Source organism: Corvus moneduloides, chromosome 1 (assembly GCF_009650955.1).
Source record: "Corvus moneduloides isolate bCorMon1 chromosome 1, bCorMon1.pri, whole genome shotgun sequence".
NCBI classification, from domain to species: domain Eukaryota; kingdom Metazoa; phylum Chordata; class Aves; order Passeriformes; family Corvidae; genus Corvus; species Corvus moneduloides.
This window is the reverse complement of record NC_045476.1, coordinates 115,340,104-115,354,904: the sequence shown is the minus strand read 5'-3', so window position 1 is coordinate 115,354,904 and position 14,801 is coordinate 115,340,104. Positions and strand designations below refer to the sequence as shown.

The 14,801-nt window shown below is 42.5% G+C and overlaps 1 protein-coding gene across 6 annotated transcripts in view; it reads left to right on the top strand.

Annotated features, from left to right (window-relative positions):
• OSBPL1A (oxysterol binding protein like 1A) overlaps positions 1–14,801 on the top strand; it is an 80,480-nt gene that overhangs the window by 62,029 nt on the left and 3,650 nt on the right. For all 6 annotated transcript variants that reach the window (XM_032123686.1, XM_032123676.1, XM_032123718.1 and 3 more), the window contains 10 exons: positions 100–175; positions 1,771–1,905; positions 5,446–5,543; positions 6,226–6,408; positions 6,904–7,011; positions 7,103–7,192; positions 7,445–7,571; positions 10,824–10,940; positions 11,714–11,837; positions 13,547–13,637. In XM_032123686.1, the coding sequence (XP_031979577.1) occupies positions 100–175; positions 1,771–1,905; positions 5,446–5,543; positions 6,226–6,408; positions 6,904–7,011; positions 7,103–7,192; positions 7,445–7,571; positions 10,824–10,940; positions 11,714–11,837; positions 13,547–13,637 (1,149 nt within the window). The remainder of the gene's footprint in view (positions 1–99; positions 176–1,770; positions 1,906–5,445; positions 5,544–6,225; positions 6,409–6,903; positions 7,012–7,102; positions 7,193–7,444; positions 7,572–10,823; positions 10,941–11,713; positions 11,838–13,546; positions 13,638–14,801) is intronic.

Sequence of the window (14,801 nt, the reverse complement as noted above, 5' to 3'; positions counted from 1 at the left end):
GGGAAATTGTTACTTTCATAAATGAGCATTTGCATTTATTTGTCATGGTTAGTATTAGAAAACTTTTCTTCTGCTTTTTTCCCCTCTTCCTTTCCACAGAACAAGCTTGCCATCTCCGATGTTTTCCAGAAATGACTTCAGTATCTGGAGTATCTTAAGAAAATGTATTGGCATGGTAAGTAATCAGAAAGCTAGGATAAAAAATGGGGAGTGATTGTTTTATTTGAGGCCCGAATGAAAACTTGTTTGGGAGGAGAGGTCTTTTGTGTGTGTTTGTTTGTTTATGGGGTTGTTTGGTTTGTTCGTTTTAGTTTATTTTTAATTTGCTGCTTACGCTTTATTTGCTTTCACAACTTAAGAAGGTAAGACTTGGTCAGAGCAATATTCTTTAAGTAAAATCATCTTCTCTTGAGTTTGACCCTGTAAGTACTTTGTGGTAGCAGTTTGGTTTTGTGTTTGGTTTTTTGTTGTTTTTTTTTTTTTTTTGACTGTGGAAAAAACAAAACAACACCAGAAAAACAACCACTTTGATTTTGCTCTCGTCCCTTCCCTTTAGCATCTGAAGTCTTCCCCCTTCCATGGTGTTACTGACCAGACGGTGGCCAGATCAGAGTTAGCTGGTTGGCACCTAAGCTGCTTCCAGCTAAGTGTGAATTGAGAAGAGTTCTTGTCTCCATTAGATCCTACAATAGGCTGCAAATACTTGTTGCTGCTAAACTTCTGTCAGTCTCTAACAGTAGTCTACAGAAGGGAAGGTTTGTGGTTTTAGTTGCTGTTGTTTTCTCCTCCTCTCCTTGGTGTAGTTAGGAGCAGCACCAAGCAGTGAGGTGTGGAAATGCTGGGGAATGCCTGCATCAGCAGCTCCAAGTCTCCCGAGTTGATGTGAAGTGTCTGAGGCTTCTCACAGTGGCTTTAGTGAAAAAGTGTTATAAAGTACAAAGAACAGATTGGAAGACTGCCTTGCATAAGGTGTGTGCAGGGAAAAAGGGTCTCAGTTCTGCTTTGCAGCCACTGGTGCACAGAGGTTGTAGCTGTGGGAGGCAGCAGAACTTGCAGTGGCCTGTACCGAAGTGTCTGCCGAGGCTCCTGGTGCCAGGTGCTGCTGTTCTGGCTCAGGACGGCGCTGTTTGCCGCACACTTGGCCAGTAGTCACACTTACACTGCTTCAATTTGCTGCTGCCGACTGGTTAAACCAGGGCTGTGTTATGCATTCAGAGGGCATGCCTTTTAAAAATGGGAAGAGAGAACAAACAGCACCCAAACTCTAGGGCTTCCTTTAAATTTTTATTCCTGTTACAAATCCCCTTTTTTCTTCAGAATACAAAATCCCTGTTTGTACTCTAGTACTGCCATGTTTCCCTGTCCTTCCTCATTCTCCTCCCCCCATATTTGCCCTCCTGCCTCCAAAAAAAGATGTTTAAGTAATTAGATGGTCTATATCTATTTATGGAATAATAAATAACTTAGTCTTTAAAAGGGTCCTTAATATTTCATTCCATTGTTTCATCTCACCTTCTTAATGCATTCATTGATAGGAAGATTGATGTTTGGTTTTCTTTTTGTTTTAAAAGTAGCCTTAATTCCAGCACAGCTCTGCTTATTGAGCTCGTAAGGGTTTTGTCCTTTCAGTATTAGCAGAGCCAGGTCAAGCACATTGCATTAGCACTAAGAGCATCATTTATTTTTGTAATAAGCCGATTACACTCGGGTTACTGCGGGTCAGTGTATCTAATCATTCAGCTTTTAACACGAATTTCATTTGTGCATCAGGAGTTGTCGAAGATCACAATGCCGGTTATATTCAACGAGCCACTGAGCTTCCTACAGCGACTCACAGAGTACATGGAGCACACATACCTCATCCACAAAGCCAGCTCCCTTTCCAGCACAACTGAGCGAATGCAGGTGCGTTGGCTTTGCTAGTTTCTGTGAGCTCTTGGAGAATGGCGTGGGGTCTTTCTTCCTTATAGATGGTCTCATTGTAGGAGGAACTCCTGTAATTTGCTGCCTGTTGGTTTCTCTTATTCATTGGCCAGTTTTGTTTATTGTCCTGGTTTCCACAGGGATAGAGCTCATTTTCTTCCTAGAAGCTGGTACAGTGCTGTATTTTGGATTAGAATGAGAATAATGTTGGTAACACACTGATGTTTTAGTTGTGCCTAAGCTGTGTTTACAATAAATTAAAGACTTTCTGTGCCTTGTGGCGCAAGAAGCTGGGATGGGAACAGAGCTGGGACAGCTGACCCCAACTGTCCAGAGGGATATTCCATACCATATAGTGTCATGCTCAGTACATAAACCAAGGGAAAGCTGTCTGGGGACTGCTGCTCAGGAACTGATGGGGCATCAGTCAGTGGGTGGTGAGCTACTGTGCTGTGCATTACTTGTTTTGATGATTGTGATTCTTCTATCATTATTATTTTCTCTTGTGTTTCTGCCTTATTAAACTGCCTTTATCTCAACCCATTGATTTCACATTTTTTATCCCCCCAGTCTATCCCCCATCCCATTTGGGTTGGGGAGGGGGTGAGTGAGCAGATGTGTGTTTATCCTGCTGGGTTAAATCACAACAGTCCTTTATGGCACCCCACAAGCAGCAGAGCATAAAGGGTTGAGATAACAACAGATCTGACCAGAGCATAATAAAGGAAATTCATTATAAGCATTTATGATATTAGTTTGATAGTCTCTGGTCATAATGTTGATTTATTTGCTCTCAGAGCTGCTGTGAATGTTCTTGGAGCTCTGTTATGCAACATCTAACTTGCTGTATATGTTCCCTGCTGTGCTGTTTATCACCTCTGGGGACTGGGTTAAGGTTAGCATTTTGTTGTACTTTGTAACACTGTCTTATGATATGATAGAATTCCTGGTAGTGCATCTGAGCTGGTATTTGTACTCAGCATTGCCATCATTTCCACACTTTGGGAACCATCTGTAGGAAACTATTCATAGTTACACCTTTTGCCTTTTCTCATCAGAGAGCAAATCCATGTGGGAGATACATACCATCTTCCATCATCTCCTTCTCCTCCAAGCTAATTAGCTCTTGAGAATTTGAAATATCATCAGGATATCAAACCTGGATGTTTTTTTGCTGCAGCTCTTGATTGTGTTTCAGATCTTGTTTACAGTAAAACAACTATTTTTGGATACCACCCAGAGATCTGCCCCAAGGCTGGGTAGATACGAGTGGCAGGGGTATGTGTGGGATAGTATAGGCAAGCACTAGGTTAGAGGGTATCTCCAACATTTTGGAATATCACTCCTAAGCAAGCGCAGAATCTTGAAAAATTAATAAAATGCTTGGGAAAAGTATGCTGTCACGCTGGCAATTCTAGAGTTACAGAAATCACTGCAAGGTGCTGGGGCCTGGCCCAGGCCTAATGAGCCCTATTCAGCACTATTCAGTACCCTCAAGGGAAGAGAAGGCCCCTGGATCTGACAACAAAACAAAAGGCACTGGGGCTGCACAGGAGGTGTCCTGTGACTGGCACCACTGCTGAACCAAAGAACCAACCTCTGCTGGTGTGAGTCACCCCTATACACAAGAGGAAGTACTGGAAGCAAAAGTCAGCTCATGTGGTAAGGGAGGAAGGGGTTTCTTCCAAGAGAGAGCAGGAGAAAGATGTAGACAAGACAGACTACTCTGAAGCAGGGCTGTCATGAGAGACCAGGAGGAAGAGGAGAGGTAGCTGCTGACTGGGGAGGAGGGAGATGAAGAATTCATGAATGAGGCAGTACCCACCCAATCCCTATCCCTGAGTGAGCCATGAGGTACACAAAAAGATTCCAGCTGCTGTCCAGGTGAACACATTGTCACCAGCCTGCTCCAATGCTGAGGTAATAATAGGGCCAGTAGTCTGGAATTATAGGGTAAGGAAGCCAGGCAGGTAGGATCCCTTTCTAGGAAAGGGGGCAGTGACAGAGTGATCGGAAAAGTGACTCAAGTCCTCAGCCTGTGGAGGTGACTCATGTGAGGTGTGAAGGAAAGAGACTCCTTCAAGGGAGATGTCACCCAGGCAAGTGGAGCACCTTGGAAAATGTATCAGTACCTGAGGGAAGTAGGCCTGCTGGGGGTGATTTATGATGACCTGGATGACAAGCAGTTATCCAGAGATGCACGTTAAGTCAGGTGCATGTGACCCATGTGGTGGAAGTTTGTACAGAACCAGGACTGTCATGGTTCAAGGCAGCTTCAATACCAGACAGCCACTCGCTCACCCTAATCCCCCTCACCTCCTCCATGGGATGGGGGATAGAGCTGTGCAGGGGGGGAAGGAAATAATAGTAGAATAGACTAAACAGGAGATGCACAGTGCAGTCACTCACTGCCTGCAGACCAATGCCCAGGCAGTTTCCAAGCAGCAGCAGCCCCCAGCCTGCTTTCTGTTGGGGAAGATGAAACAGGAAAGACTTGGAAATATGATTGCCTGACAAAAGATTTTGGGAATATGAAAACTACAGGCAACATCGAAATGAAAGCCACTTTTGAAATACCAGGTCTTAGTTACTGAACAACTAGAAAACAATGGTATGGCCACTGAAGATAATCCCCTCTTGATGAAACAATACCCTCTGCTTGCAAACAGGTCCAAGGGTCAGAGCAGACCCTACTAGCTCAGCAGAAGGGGTCCAAAGAGTAGTTTTTAGAAGTTAAGATGTAACACTCTATGGTAATATAAGAACTCTTATAGGCTGTATGTAAATGCTATAGGATTTGTATCTTGTATTAGATTGGTTAGTGACAATTAGAATATTCAGTACAGAAGATGATTTATTGTATTGTAACCAGGACTTCAGACACTTCTATTCATTCTCACTTCCATTCTCTCTTCTATTCATTCTCTATTCCTCTCTTCCACTTCTACTCTTACTTCCACTCTTGCTCTTACACCCTCTCTCTCTCTCTCACCTGCTTACTCTCTTGGGCCTGCTCAGAGCTGAGTCAGGCAGCTCTGAGCAGTGCCCCAATACCCACGCCTTTACAATAAACCGACTGTGTCCCAAGACCTGCTTATAGAGATCTCTCCATCCATCTCCGTCCCGACCGAACCCGCCCAGAACCTACACTTTCTTTTCCCCCTAGATTATTTATATACTGAGCATGATGTCACATGGCATGGAATATCCCCTTGGTCAATGTGCCAGCTCTCCCAGCTGTGTCCTCTCACAACTTCTTGTTCCCCCCAGCCTGATGGGGTGGTATCAGAAGTTGAAAAGTCCTTGGCTTTGTTGCTAAACATTGCTTAGCAACAACTAAAACATCAGTGAGTTACCAGCATTATTCTCATTCTAAATCCAAAACAGCACTATACCAGCTACTGGGGGGAAAATCACCTCTATCCCAGTGGAAGCCAGGACACTTGTCTAGGAAAATATTGTGGTATTCTGTAACACCATGGCTGCTGTTGATGAACTGTGTGCTCTTACCCCTCTGAACAGTGTGTTGCTGCGTTTGCTGTGTCTGCTGTAGCCTCGCAGTGGGAACGCACCGGGAAGCCGTTCAACCCATTGCTTGGAGAGACCTATGAACTGATCAGGTAATGAACAGAGCCTGCCCTGGAGGGTGGTATTCCATGTAAGAGATGTTTCATGAGATTTGTCAGCTGGCTTGCAGACTGCACTTCAGCTCATAAGCTTCCAGCCATTCTCCTAGTAGCTGCTGCAGGTGCACGGAATGCATGTTGGTGTTCACCAATTCACCTCTCAGTGAAGAGAAACTACTTAACTTTTCAATTCAGAGCAGGCAACTGAAATTTGCCAGGTTCAAAAGCAAGTTTTATCTACAAAAAAAGTTTTTTTTCCCCTGAAATGTTATGAGTGCAAAGTGTGCATAAGGAGGGCATACGGGACTGTTCAGAGTACCTAATAAGCAATGTGGGTCTATTAATGTGTAGCTGCACCAAAAGCACATTTTTCTTCCAGTTAATATTTTGGCCTGTGTTTAGGTGAAAATTTTAAGAAAGAGATCAGTATCAAAAGTAGTTATACAGATTCACCAGATCTGATAGTTCTTGTTTCTTTTTTATATTAAGTCCTTAGTTATTTAAAATGAGGACATTCTGTGTTTTAGTTGATCTTTTCAGTTAGCCTAGGCTTTTAACTAACTCTTGCCTCGAGTACAGCAGCTGTGCATGGGTCCACATACCTCTTTCACCTCAGGGAAAACAACTGCAACTTCACTACACTTGATACGTAGTTCTGCTTATCTTTATTTTACAGAGATGATCTTGGATTTAGACTTCTCTCAGAGCAAGTCAGCCATCATCCACCAATCAGTGCTTTCTATGCTGAAGGCTTAAATAATGATTTTGTGTTTCATGGATCAATTTATCCTAAACTCAAATTCTGGGGCAAGAGCGTGGAAGCGGAACCAAAAGGCACGATGACATTGGAGCTTCTTGAGTAAGTGGATCAGTAATAATTGAAGGGGCACAGGGCCTCATCCTTGATGATTAGTATGCATTAGAGTCTCGTGGCTTAGGAACGGACGTGTCCAACACCCACATCCCAAAGTCTTAGGGCAGATCACTTTGTGGGGAGGAGGGGATGGGAAGATGAAAGGAACTGCCATTGTTTCCCCATACATGCTGCATGCTGCTAATAGCACCAGTGGAGGCCTGGGCCTGGATGTTCTTCAAGTGCCTGGACATCAGTTCTGCTAAATGCAGCATGCCTGAGTCCTGTTGGCTTTCCTTGTGTCTTTCCATGCTAACAGTGACTACACCAAAGTGACTGTTTTAAGGAATTGATAAAATCAGTAGCAATAGGTTGATAAACTCCCTGGGTTTACTGACTTATTGCCATGCCCATTTCAAGACTTGGAATGATGGTGGCTCATTGAAGGACTTACATCCAGTACAAAAATACAGTGTTCTAATTTTTATTCCCTTCCCTTAGGCACAATGAAGCCTACACATGGACAAATCCTACCTGCTGCGTGCATAACATTATTGTGGGCAAACTTTGGATCGAGCAGTATGGAAACGTGGAAATAACTAACCATAAGTACGTTAAGAGTGTGAGTGCTTTCACCTCCTGTAAGTTTGAAAAGGAAAAGCATTTGGAAGTAATTGGTGCTGTCTTGTTCTGCCTTTAGAACTGGTGAGAAATGTGTACTAAGCTTCAAGCCCTGCGGCCTCTTTGGGAAGGAGTTGCACAAAGTTGAAGGCTACATTCAGGACAAAAGGTAACAGCTTAATTCTAAGTGGGAAACAAATGACTGCCCTTGTTTCTGAGGGGAGCTGTAGAACAGAATGCCTTTAACAGTCTGTCAAGGGCATGAACCTGCAACAGCAGGGTTATGAATTCTGCAATACCAATAATGGAGTTTCAAAGTTGCCCTCAAAAGTTCTCCTTTCACATATTTTTGTCTGAAATGGGGAAATAAATCTCTTTAAGTTCCTTTGTAAACTTAGTCTGCTTTTTTTTTTTTTTACAGCAAAAGGAAACTCTGTGCGTTGTATGGGAAGTGGACTGAGTGTTTGTACAGTGTTGACCCAGCTACATTCGAAGCTTACAAGAAAAACGACAAGAAAAATACAGAAGAGAAGAAAAGCAGTAAACAGGTATTAATCACATAAAGAGGTGGGATCTCAAAAGCATAATAAGACAGCTAAATATTTTAGTAGCATTTAGGAGCATTATGTTTTTCTTCACTTATCTTCTCTTTCCTAGTAGGATACAAAACAGATTGGATGAGTACCAATATTAAGGGATAAAATGCTTTCTTTCTTCTCTTGGATTTGTATTCAAACTTCCCAAAAGTTGGTGTGATCTCAATACTGTCTAGTTCATTACCTGCCTCTTCCTCCCAAGTTACATGGACGAAATAACATATCCATTAGTTAGGCCATTTCTGATCATATATGGTAACATATTCTAGTGGGAGGATTTTGATTCTTAGAAGCAGGACAGATTAGTTTCTTAATTGATAGAGGATCATCTTTTCCAGCTATTACAAGGAATTTTTTTTATTGTTTTCTATTAAATTTTCACAACTGGAGAAGTCCTGGCATTTTTGAATTTTTCTTCACAATTGATTGCTTTTTTCTCTTGTGAAAAAGCCTCATTCATGATTCTTCCAAACTTCTGGTCAGCACTAAGCTTCTTGTTTAGGATGAATGGTGATGGTGACAACATACAGCTTGGTGAAGAACAGCCACTCACATAGCAGCTTAAGACAGGGACTGTTCCCCTTTGGTGACTGCAGCCAGGTTTTTTTTTTTTGTTTGGGTGTTGATAGTTTCTTCAGAAACTTATGAAGAAAAGAGATGGGGAACTCTGAAAGCAATTGTCCCTGTGCGGGTTCAGATTGTTGCTGTATCTGAGCTTGCTCCAGTGCTTGTCCTCAGGAGAATGGTAAAGCACTGGGGATTGCTGCTTCTCTGGGAGTCTGACCAGGAGAACTCTAGGGAGAAGGAACGAAGGAAAACACACTCTGTGTCTTTGCTCAGCGGCCTGTTTGCATTTTCCAACAATGCTCAAGATGATCATTGCTTTTCATTTTGAAATGGAGCATCCTGTTTCATAAAACTCAAGCTGCAGTGTTGCTCTGACTCTAGGAAAATGCTTTTCCTACTTAATTAACAGAGCCCTTTCTATGTAGAAAATGAAGGCTTTGTAATGCTAGGTATGGACCAGGTAGTCTATGTTGAATATGTACTCCCACTGCCCCTTGTGTCTGAGGAGCTGATATTTTCTATGGTTTTGGAGCATTTAGATGAGCCAAGTCTCACATATAATGTCTGGATGTGGTTTTTCCCTTCATGGTACTGAAGGATTCATTCAGGCACAAAAGTACATGGCTTTTTAAACTTCTAATTAGAATTTTCAGATTTATGTAGTTGTTTTCCAGCTATTACTTCATGCTGCATTGCTACTAATCAAGAAATGCTTCTGCCTCCCTTGAAGGAACCTGCTCGAATGAGAGCTCTTTTGCAACTTACCCCAAATTTTCGCCTGAATCCCTTTCATTTTTATAGGAATGAAACTTAGAGGAAAATAATTTTTCAGGGAACTAGACAAGCATTCAGGTATACAAAGGTGATATTTTACTAACATGAAAAGAGTTATAGTAGATCCATGCATGGTTCTGCTTGGAATGACTTTTTTTTGTTAATCAAGATGAAGCATTTTGTGTGTAACTTTCAATGCAAATACATGGAAGAGAATAAGGTAGGCAAGAGCAACTGCCCTCACATGTGCCTCATTTACAGACACCTCATTTAAAGAGGTCTTGCTTTGGCAGGTCTGTTAACTATCCTCACAGCAATATACTGAACAGTCGAGTAGCACTGAGCATAAAATATGGATCATCGTGATAAGAGCATAAGAAAATCCACATTTTACTTATTTCTCTGTAATTCTTATGCTGTTTTAAGATCATGTATCCAACGAGGCAGAAATCACATTGTGTACTGTAGCCTTTAAATAAAAGGCTTGGAGTTCAACAGTCTGATATTGAATTGTCCTTGTTTTGATACAAGGATGTCTTTCTGATCTGTCCTGCTTCAAATTCCCAATTTCTGAAGGAATGATTGGGATCATTTAAAGAACAGAATGACAAGGTTGCCAGCACAGTTCAGATGTAGTCAACTAAAAGCCCCCTTTGTCTTCCTGAGAGCTGAGGGGCTAAACCTGGTCTGCGCATTGTTCTGCTGACTGTTCATTATTAAAAGCACAGTGAAGGTCTCCTCAGTGAAGCAAAATCCTTACTACAACGTCTGATTTTCCTGAAAATGGAACACATGAATTATCTCAGAGGACAACTGAGTGCATGTTGGGTACTGGATGTCTTCAGTATTACCTGATGCAACCATGGGAGAGCAAAGCTTATTAGCAGCAGGATTAAAGCTGCTGGCCTGCAGCCAAAGTATTTAAAGCATTAGTTGCCTTTAAGTTGGGCTTTAATCTCCAGTGATCTCTGAAACGTGCTGCTGTTTTTAGCTGTGATTGTGACACCAGGTTTTCTTGGGAGAGCCTTATTCATTGTCCAGCGTGGCTTTAGTTTGATATTCCAACATCCGCTTCTGTGGTGGAATTAATGTCAGCAGCATCAGAGCCCAGCTGCCTGAAAGCTGTGTGTAAAACAGGGAATGGTTTAGGCCTAGTTCAGGTCACACCTACACTGTGATCACCAGTTACTCTCTACTGCCGCAGTAACCCTCCGTGGAGTTTTTTCCTTTCTGGGAAAAGCATTTCACAGTCCTGTGGCTACAGCTGCCTCAGGCAGTATGTGTCAGCCTTCATACCCTTCCCAGAAGATGTAGCTAATTTAGGATATTCATTTCACATTTGCAGTTTGCCATTTCAGTAGTGCAGCAGTTAATGGAAAGGAAGGCTCCTCTGGGCACAGAGCAGTAAGAAGGGCTTTCTGTTGTGCACAAACTGAGCAGCATCTGCATTTTGTGCTAGTATTTCTTTGTTGTGGAAGGATGAGGAATGTGGCTTCTATTCTTCACGTTTAATGAAGCAGTAATGAAGCTAAGTATCAGGCATGAAAATGCTTGTACTTGAGGAAACAGGACATCTCTGAGGTGGAAAAATTGACATTTCTAAATACTTGAACATCCAGCTTACATCTACAAAGATGTTGATGGAAGAAACTGTTGGTAGTGTTCCACTGGGAGGGAATTGGGAGTATGTGTGCTATGTTAATGCCTCAATCCTTCTTGACCAGAATCTAGAGAAGTCTCTTTGCTGAAATTACTCACCTTTCGTCAAGGGAATCATTTTCTGTAAGTTCCAGCATTGAATGATCGGGTGTAAATGATTTGTGACTTCAAAGAACTACTCTTTTCTTTGTGTGCTGCCTTTAGGTGGGCAATACAGAGGAATCAGATGAGATGCCATTGCCAGACTCTGAGAGCGTGTATGTTATTCCTGGAAGTGTTTTGCTATGGAAGATAACTCCAAGACCTCCAAATTCAGCACAGGTCAGCTATGCTGCTTCTTATTGAAAATGTGTGCTATCCTGTTACTCGGTATGGTTTACACAAAACACATCCATTTGTTTTGTCATTAGCAAGTCTGGATTTGCCTGTTTATTGCAACAAATTTTCCCAGCACAACTGTAACTTTCTAACGTGGGGTTGGAAGGATAACTGCCACACGGATCAGTCTAGAATTAGTGAAATTTCTCTGGAAAATGGGCTGCTTCGTGTAGATAGTGGCATGGGGCATTTCCTCACTTCTTCTCTCCATCCTGCTTCCCCCACTGAGGCACCAGCCGTGTAAGAAATCTCGCTGAAGGCTTTATTAGGGGCCAGACACTTCCAAGGACAGACCTGCATGGCACAAGTTGGTGTGTGAAAGGCTGTGAAGCTGGAGACCAATAGGCAGAATACAAGGGTATTGTGTGCAACTGAGAAGACAAAGAGTTGGTGCAGAAAAGATGCCCTCACTGCCTTAATCAAGGGGGAAATCTCTCTACAGAGATAGAGAAAATACCAGTAGGGCTGGAGAAAGAAGATAAGAGAGGAGGAAGAGTGCACTGAGTAATTGGATGCTGGCCTCCTTAAACAGAAACACCAAGGATCACCTACACTGCCTGACAGGGCACTTTTGTTGGTATCTGGGGCAATCCTATATTGAGTGATTAAATAATACAAAAGCACTTGGATATTTGTTTTTAGCATTTTTCTTCTGCACTAAGACAGCAGCTAGAGGCATTGTAAAGTCACCTTTCATCTTTGTCTCTGCATTTCAGATGTATAATTTTACAAGCTTTGCTATGGCTTTGAATGAGTTGGACAAAGAAATGGAGAGTGTCATTCCCAAAACTGACTGCCGGCTACGACCAGATATCAGAGCTATGGAAAATGGAGAAATAGGTAACTTCAGTTATGGGCAAAGGCAGTTTTATTTTTTCTTTAAACTGAGGGACTGGAAAAAAGTTGTTAGATGAACAACTAGAGTAAGTAGCTGGCCATGCATTCCTCCATGATGCCAGGCAGTAGCTCCTTAACACAGCCTTCTGCAGGCTGTGTTGAGCTCCTGGTGTCACCCTCCTGTACAGGGGATGGTTGGGATGGAGCTCATCTTCTTCATAGTCTCCCACATCTGCTGCTGTGGTTCAGATTGGTGACCAAAGCAGTATTAAGGAAAATATCTGCACAGTGTTAAGGAAATACGTGTGAACTTTTCAGTTTCTGTTTCCATCAGCCTGATGCAGAGGGAGTGTTTTGATGTACCAGTTCTGAGAAATGCAGTCAAAACTATTAAAGTGAAGCTGCAAATGCCAAAAAATACACTTGATGCAAAATTATACTTCACTGGGAGTTGAACACTTCTGCTGTCCTAGAATAGTGAATTAGAAATAACATAATGAGACTTCCAGTGAGTAGAGGTAGTGTGCTTTTAAAATATTAAAGCAGGATGGCCAGCTTTGTAGACTAAGCAGGGGGGCTGTTGCTTTCTCTTGCTTGCTAATTGATTGGGGTAAGTCATGAAACCCTGATTCAGTTTCAGCTGTATATAACAGGGCAACAACTGTGAGACTTCTGATAAATAGTCTGAGATGTAGCAATAAAAACCAGTGTCATGGTATAATACAGTGCAGTTTTGCAGTTTTGTTTCTGTTTTCTCAGAAGCTGCTAACCATGTCTTTGAGGCTTTTAAAAAAGCAGATCAGTGAATTCCCACAGCCACTCTCCCCTGCCTGTACAACTCTTTGTGGCCAGGATGATGGATATATTTGGTTCAGAGCAGCCCCAGTAATTTGTGTGTTTAATTTAAAGTGCAAATAACTATGATGTTAGCAGCAGACCATATTCCTTCATGATATACTAGTGGCATGAAGTTTGTGTAGCAGGTAGTTATACACAGTGGGTTAGTAGCCAACAGGGAATGGCTGATCAAAGTAGTTAAGAGAATCATTCTTGGAAGACTTAAGATGTGTATGAAATACTTTTTGAGGATTTAGGTATGAGACTGACTTTCATCTAATCTGCTTCTGAGTCTGACTTACTCCTTAGACCTTCTGATCATCCTTCCCACCAAAGAGAAGCAACTGGTCTGCTTGTTCAGGATGGTACATTAGTGCATTAACAAAAAAAATGAAGGGATGCTGCAGAAAGACAATTCTCTGTGGTTTGGACATGAGTGTTTCAAACCTCTGGTGATGAGAAACTAAGTTGCACCAGGAGCAACTTAACCCAAAACTCAGCCAGAAGCAGGTGGCTAGACTTCTGAAATAAACTGGTCATATCTTTACTTTCCCTACTGAAATAAATTCTACATATGCCACCTCCCTTAGCTCACATTTGCTGTTACGTAGACACATTCCCAGGGTCCTCAGGCCATGGATAAATATATATTTAGCGGTCTTAAAGACTAGGATGCCACTGGCTGATCCTGTGCCACAGCTGGCCTGGCTTAGCTCTTAAACTAAACCAGTAACCTTCACTGCTATGTAGAAGGCTTTTTGAATGGACAACCTTTACTGGTTTACTTCTATTTATTTATCTTCTGGGGCAGGTGAAGTAACATCCCTGTCTTATATATCATGCTTCAACATCTTCTGTATTTTTATTTGTTCAAGATCTGGCTAGTGAAGAAAAGAAGAGGCTAGAAGAAAAACAGAGGACCGCCCGCAAAAATCGTTCGAAGTCAGAGGAAGACTGGAAGACGAGGTTGGTGCCCTCGCCTCAGTGTGTGTGTAGTTATGTAAAGGCTTTGAGCATTCAGGTTAAGTGACAGTCTCCACTGGTGACATGCAGAGAGTGTTGTGTCAGCAGGAAGAGCAGACAGACAGCGTCAGGTCTGGCAGTGCCGCTGTTGTGTTCACAGACTCAGTCCCAGCAGGATGTAGCGCTTCCAGAGGGAAGCGTCAGCCTTGCTCTCCATTCCCTCCCTCCCTGCTTGCACACCTATATGTAAATATATGCAAATACAAAGTGTGCTGTCTTCTCTGAGCACTTCTTGGTTCTGACACGACAGAGATGTTACTTCTGACAGCTGCTTCTAAGGACTGTGGCTGCTGGTTAATTTATAATTGCCTCAAATTGGCATGCCTGGCCAAAGAGAGGAGGAAAGGCTCCTCCCTTGTGAGCTCAGCCATGACTTCTCAGCCCAGTGGCTCTGTGCTGATAGTGCTGTGTTCTCACCCAGTTTATCACCCAGCTATATCCAAGACACTGCCTTCTGTTGGAGGGGGCCCCTAACTACAAAAGTAAGAGGAGCTAAGGGAAAAGTTAGCATACAAGAGACCTGCCAGGATGTTCTGGGGATGTTTTGGGGGTTTTCTTTAAACTATGAGGAGTCATCTGGGTGCTCTTACACACAAGCTAAGAAGCAACTATGAAAACCTGACCAGGTGAATCTGGTTTGACCAGATGAGGTCTATTTAAATGCATAGTAACAAACTGGCATTATCTTCTCAGGAAAAAAACAGTAGGGCTAAAGTTTAAGTAAGCAAGGCTCCTCTCTTCTCTATTATTAATTCACTCAGACACTGTGGATTAAATATCTCTAAAATGTTTGTAACTATAAATCACATTTTTCTTTTTTTTTTTTAAAATGAAGTCACCCACCATCCCAAAATCCCAGGTTTGGACATGACTGCCTTTGTCTTTTTCCTGTGCCTGCTCTCCTGAATTGTTTGGGTTTGTTTGCATAGAGACTGCTGAGAATTAACATCTTTGTAAAGCTTCTAACTGCTGGACAGCCTCGCAGCTCTCGCTTCGTTTCCTGAATTCAGAGTGGTTCTAGCTCTCACCAGGCGTTTTCAGAGCCTGGGATAGTTACATAGTGTTCTTCCAGGTGCCTGAAGTAGTTTAAATACAGCTCAAAGCACT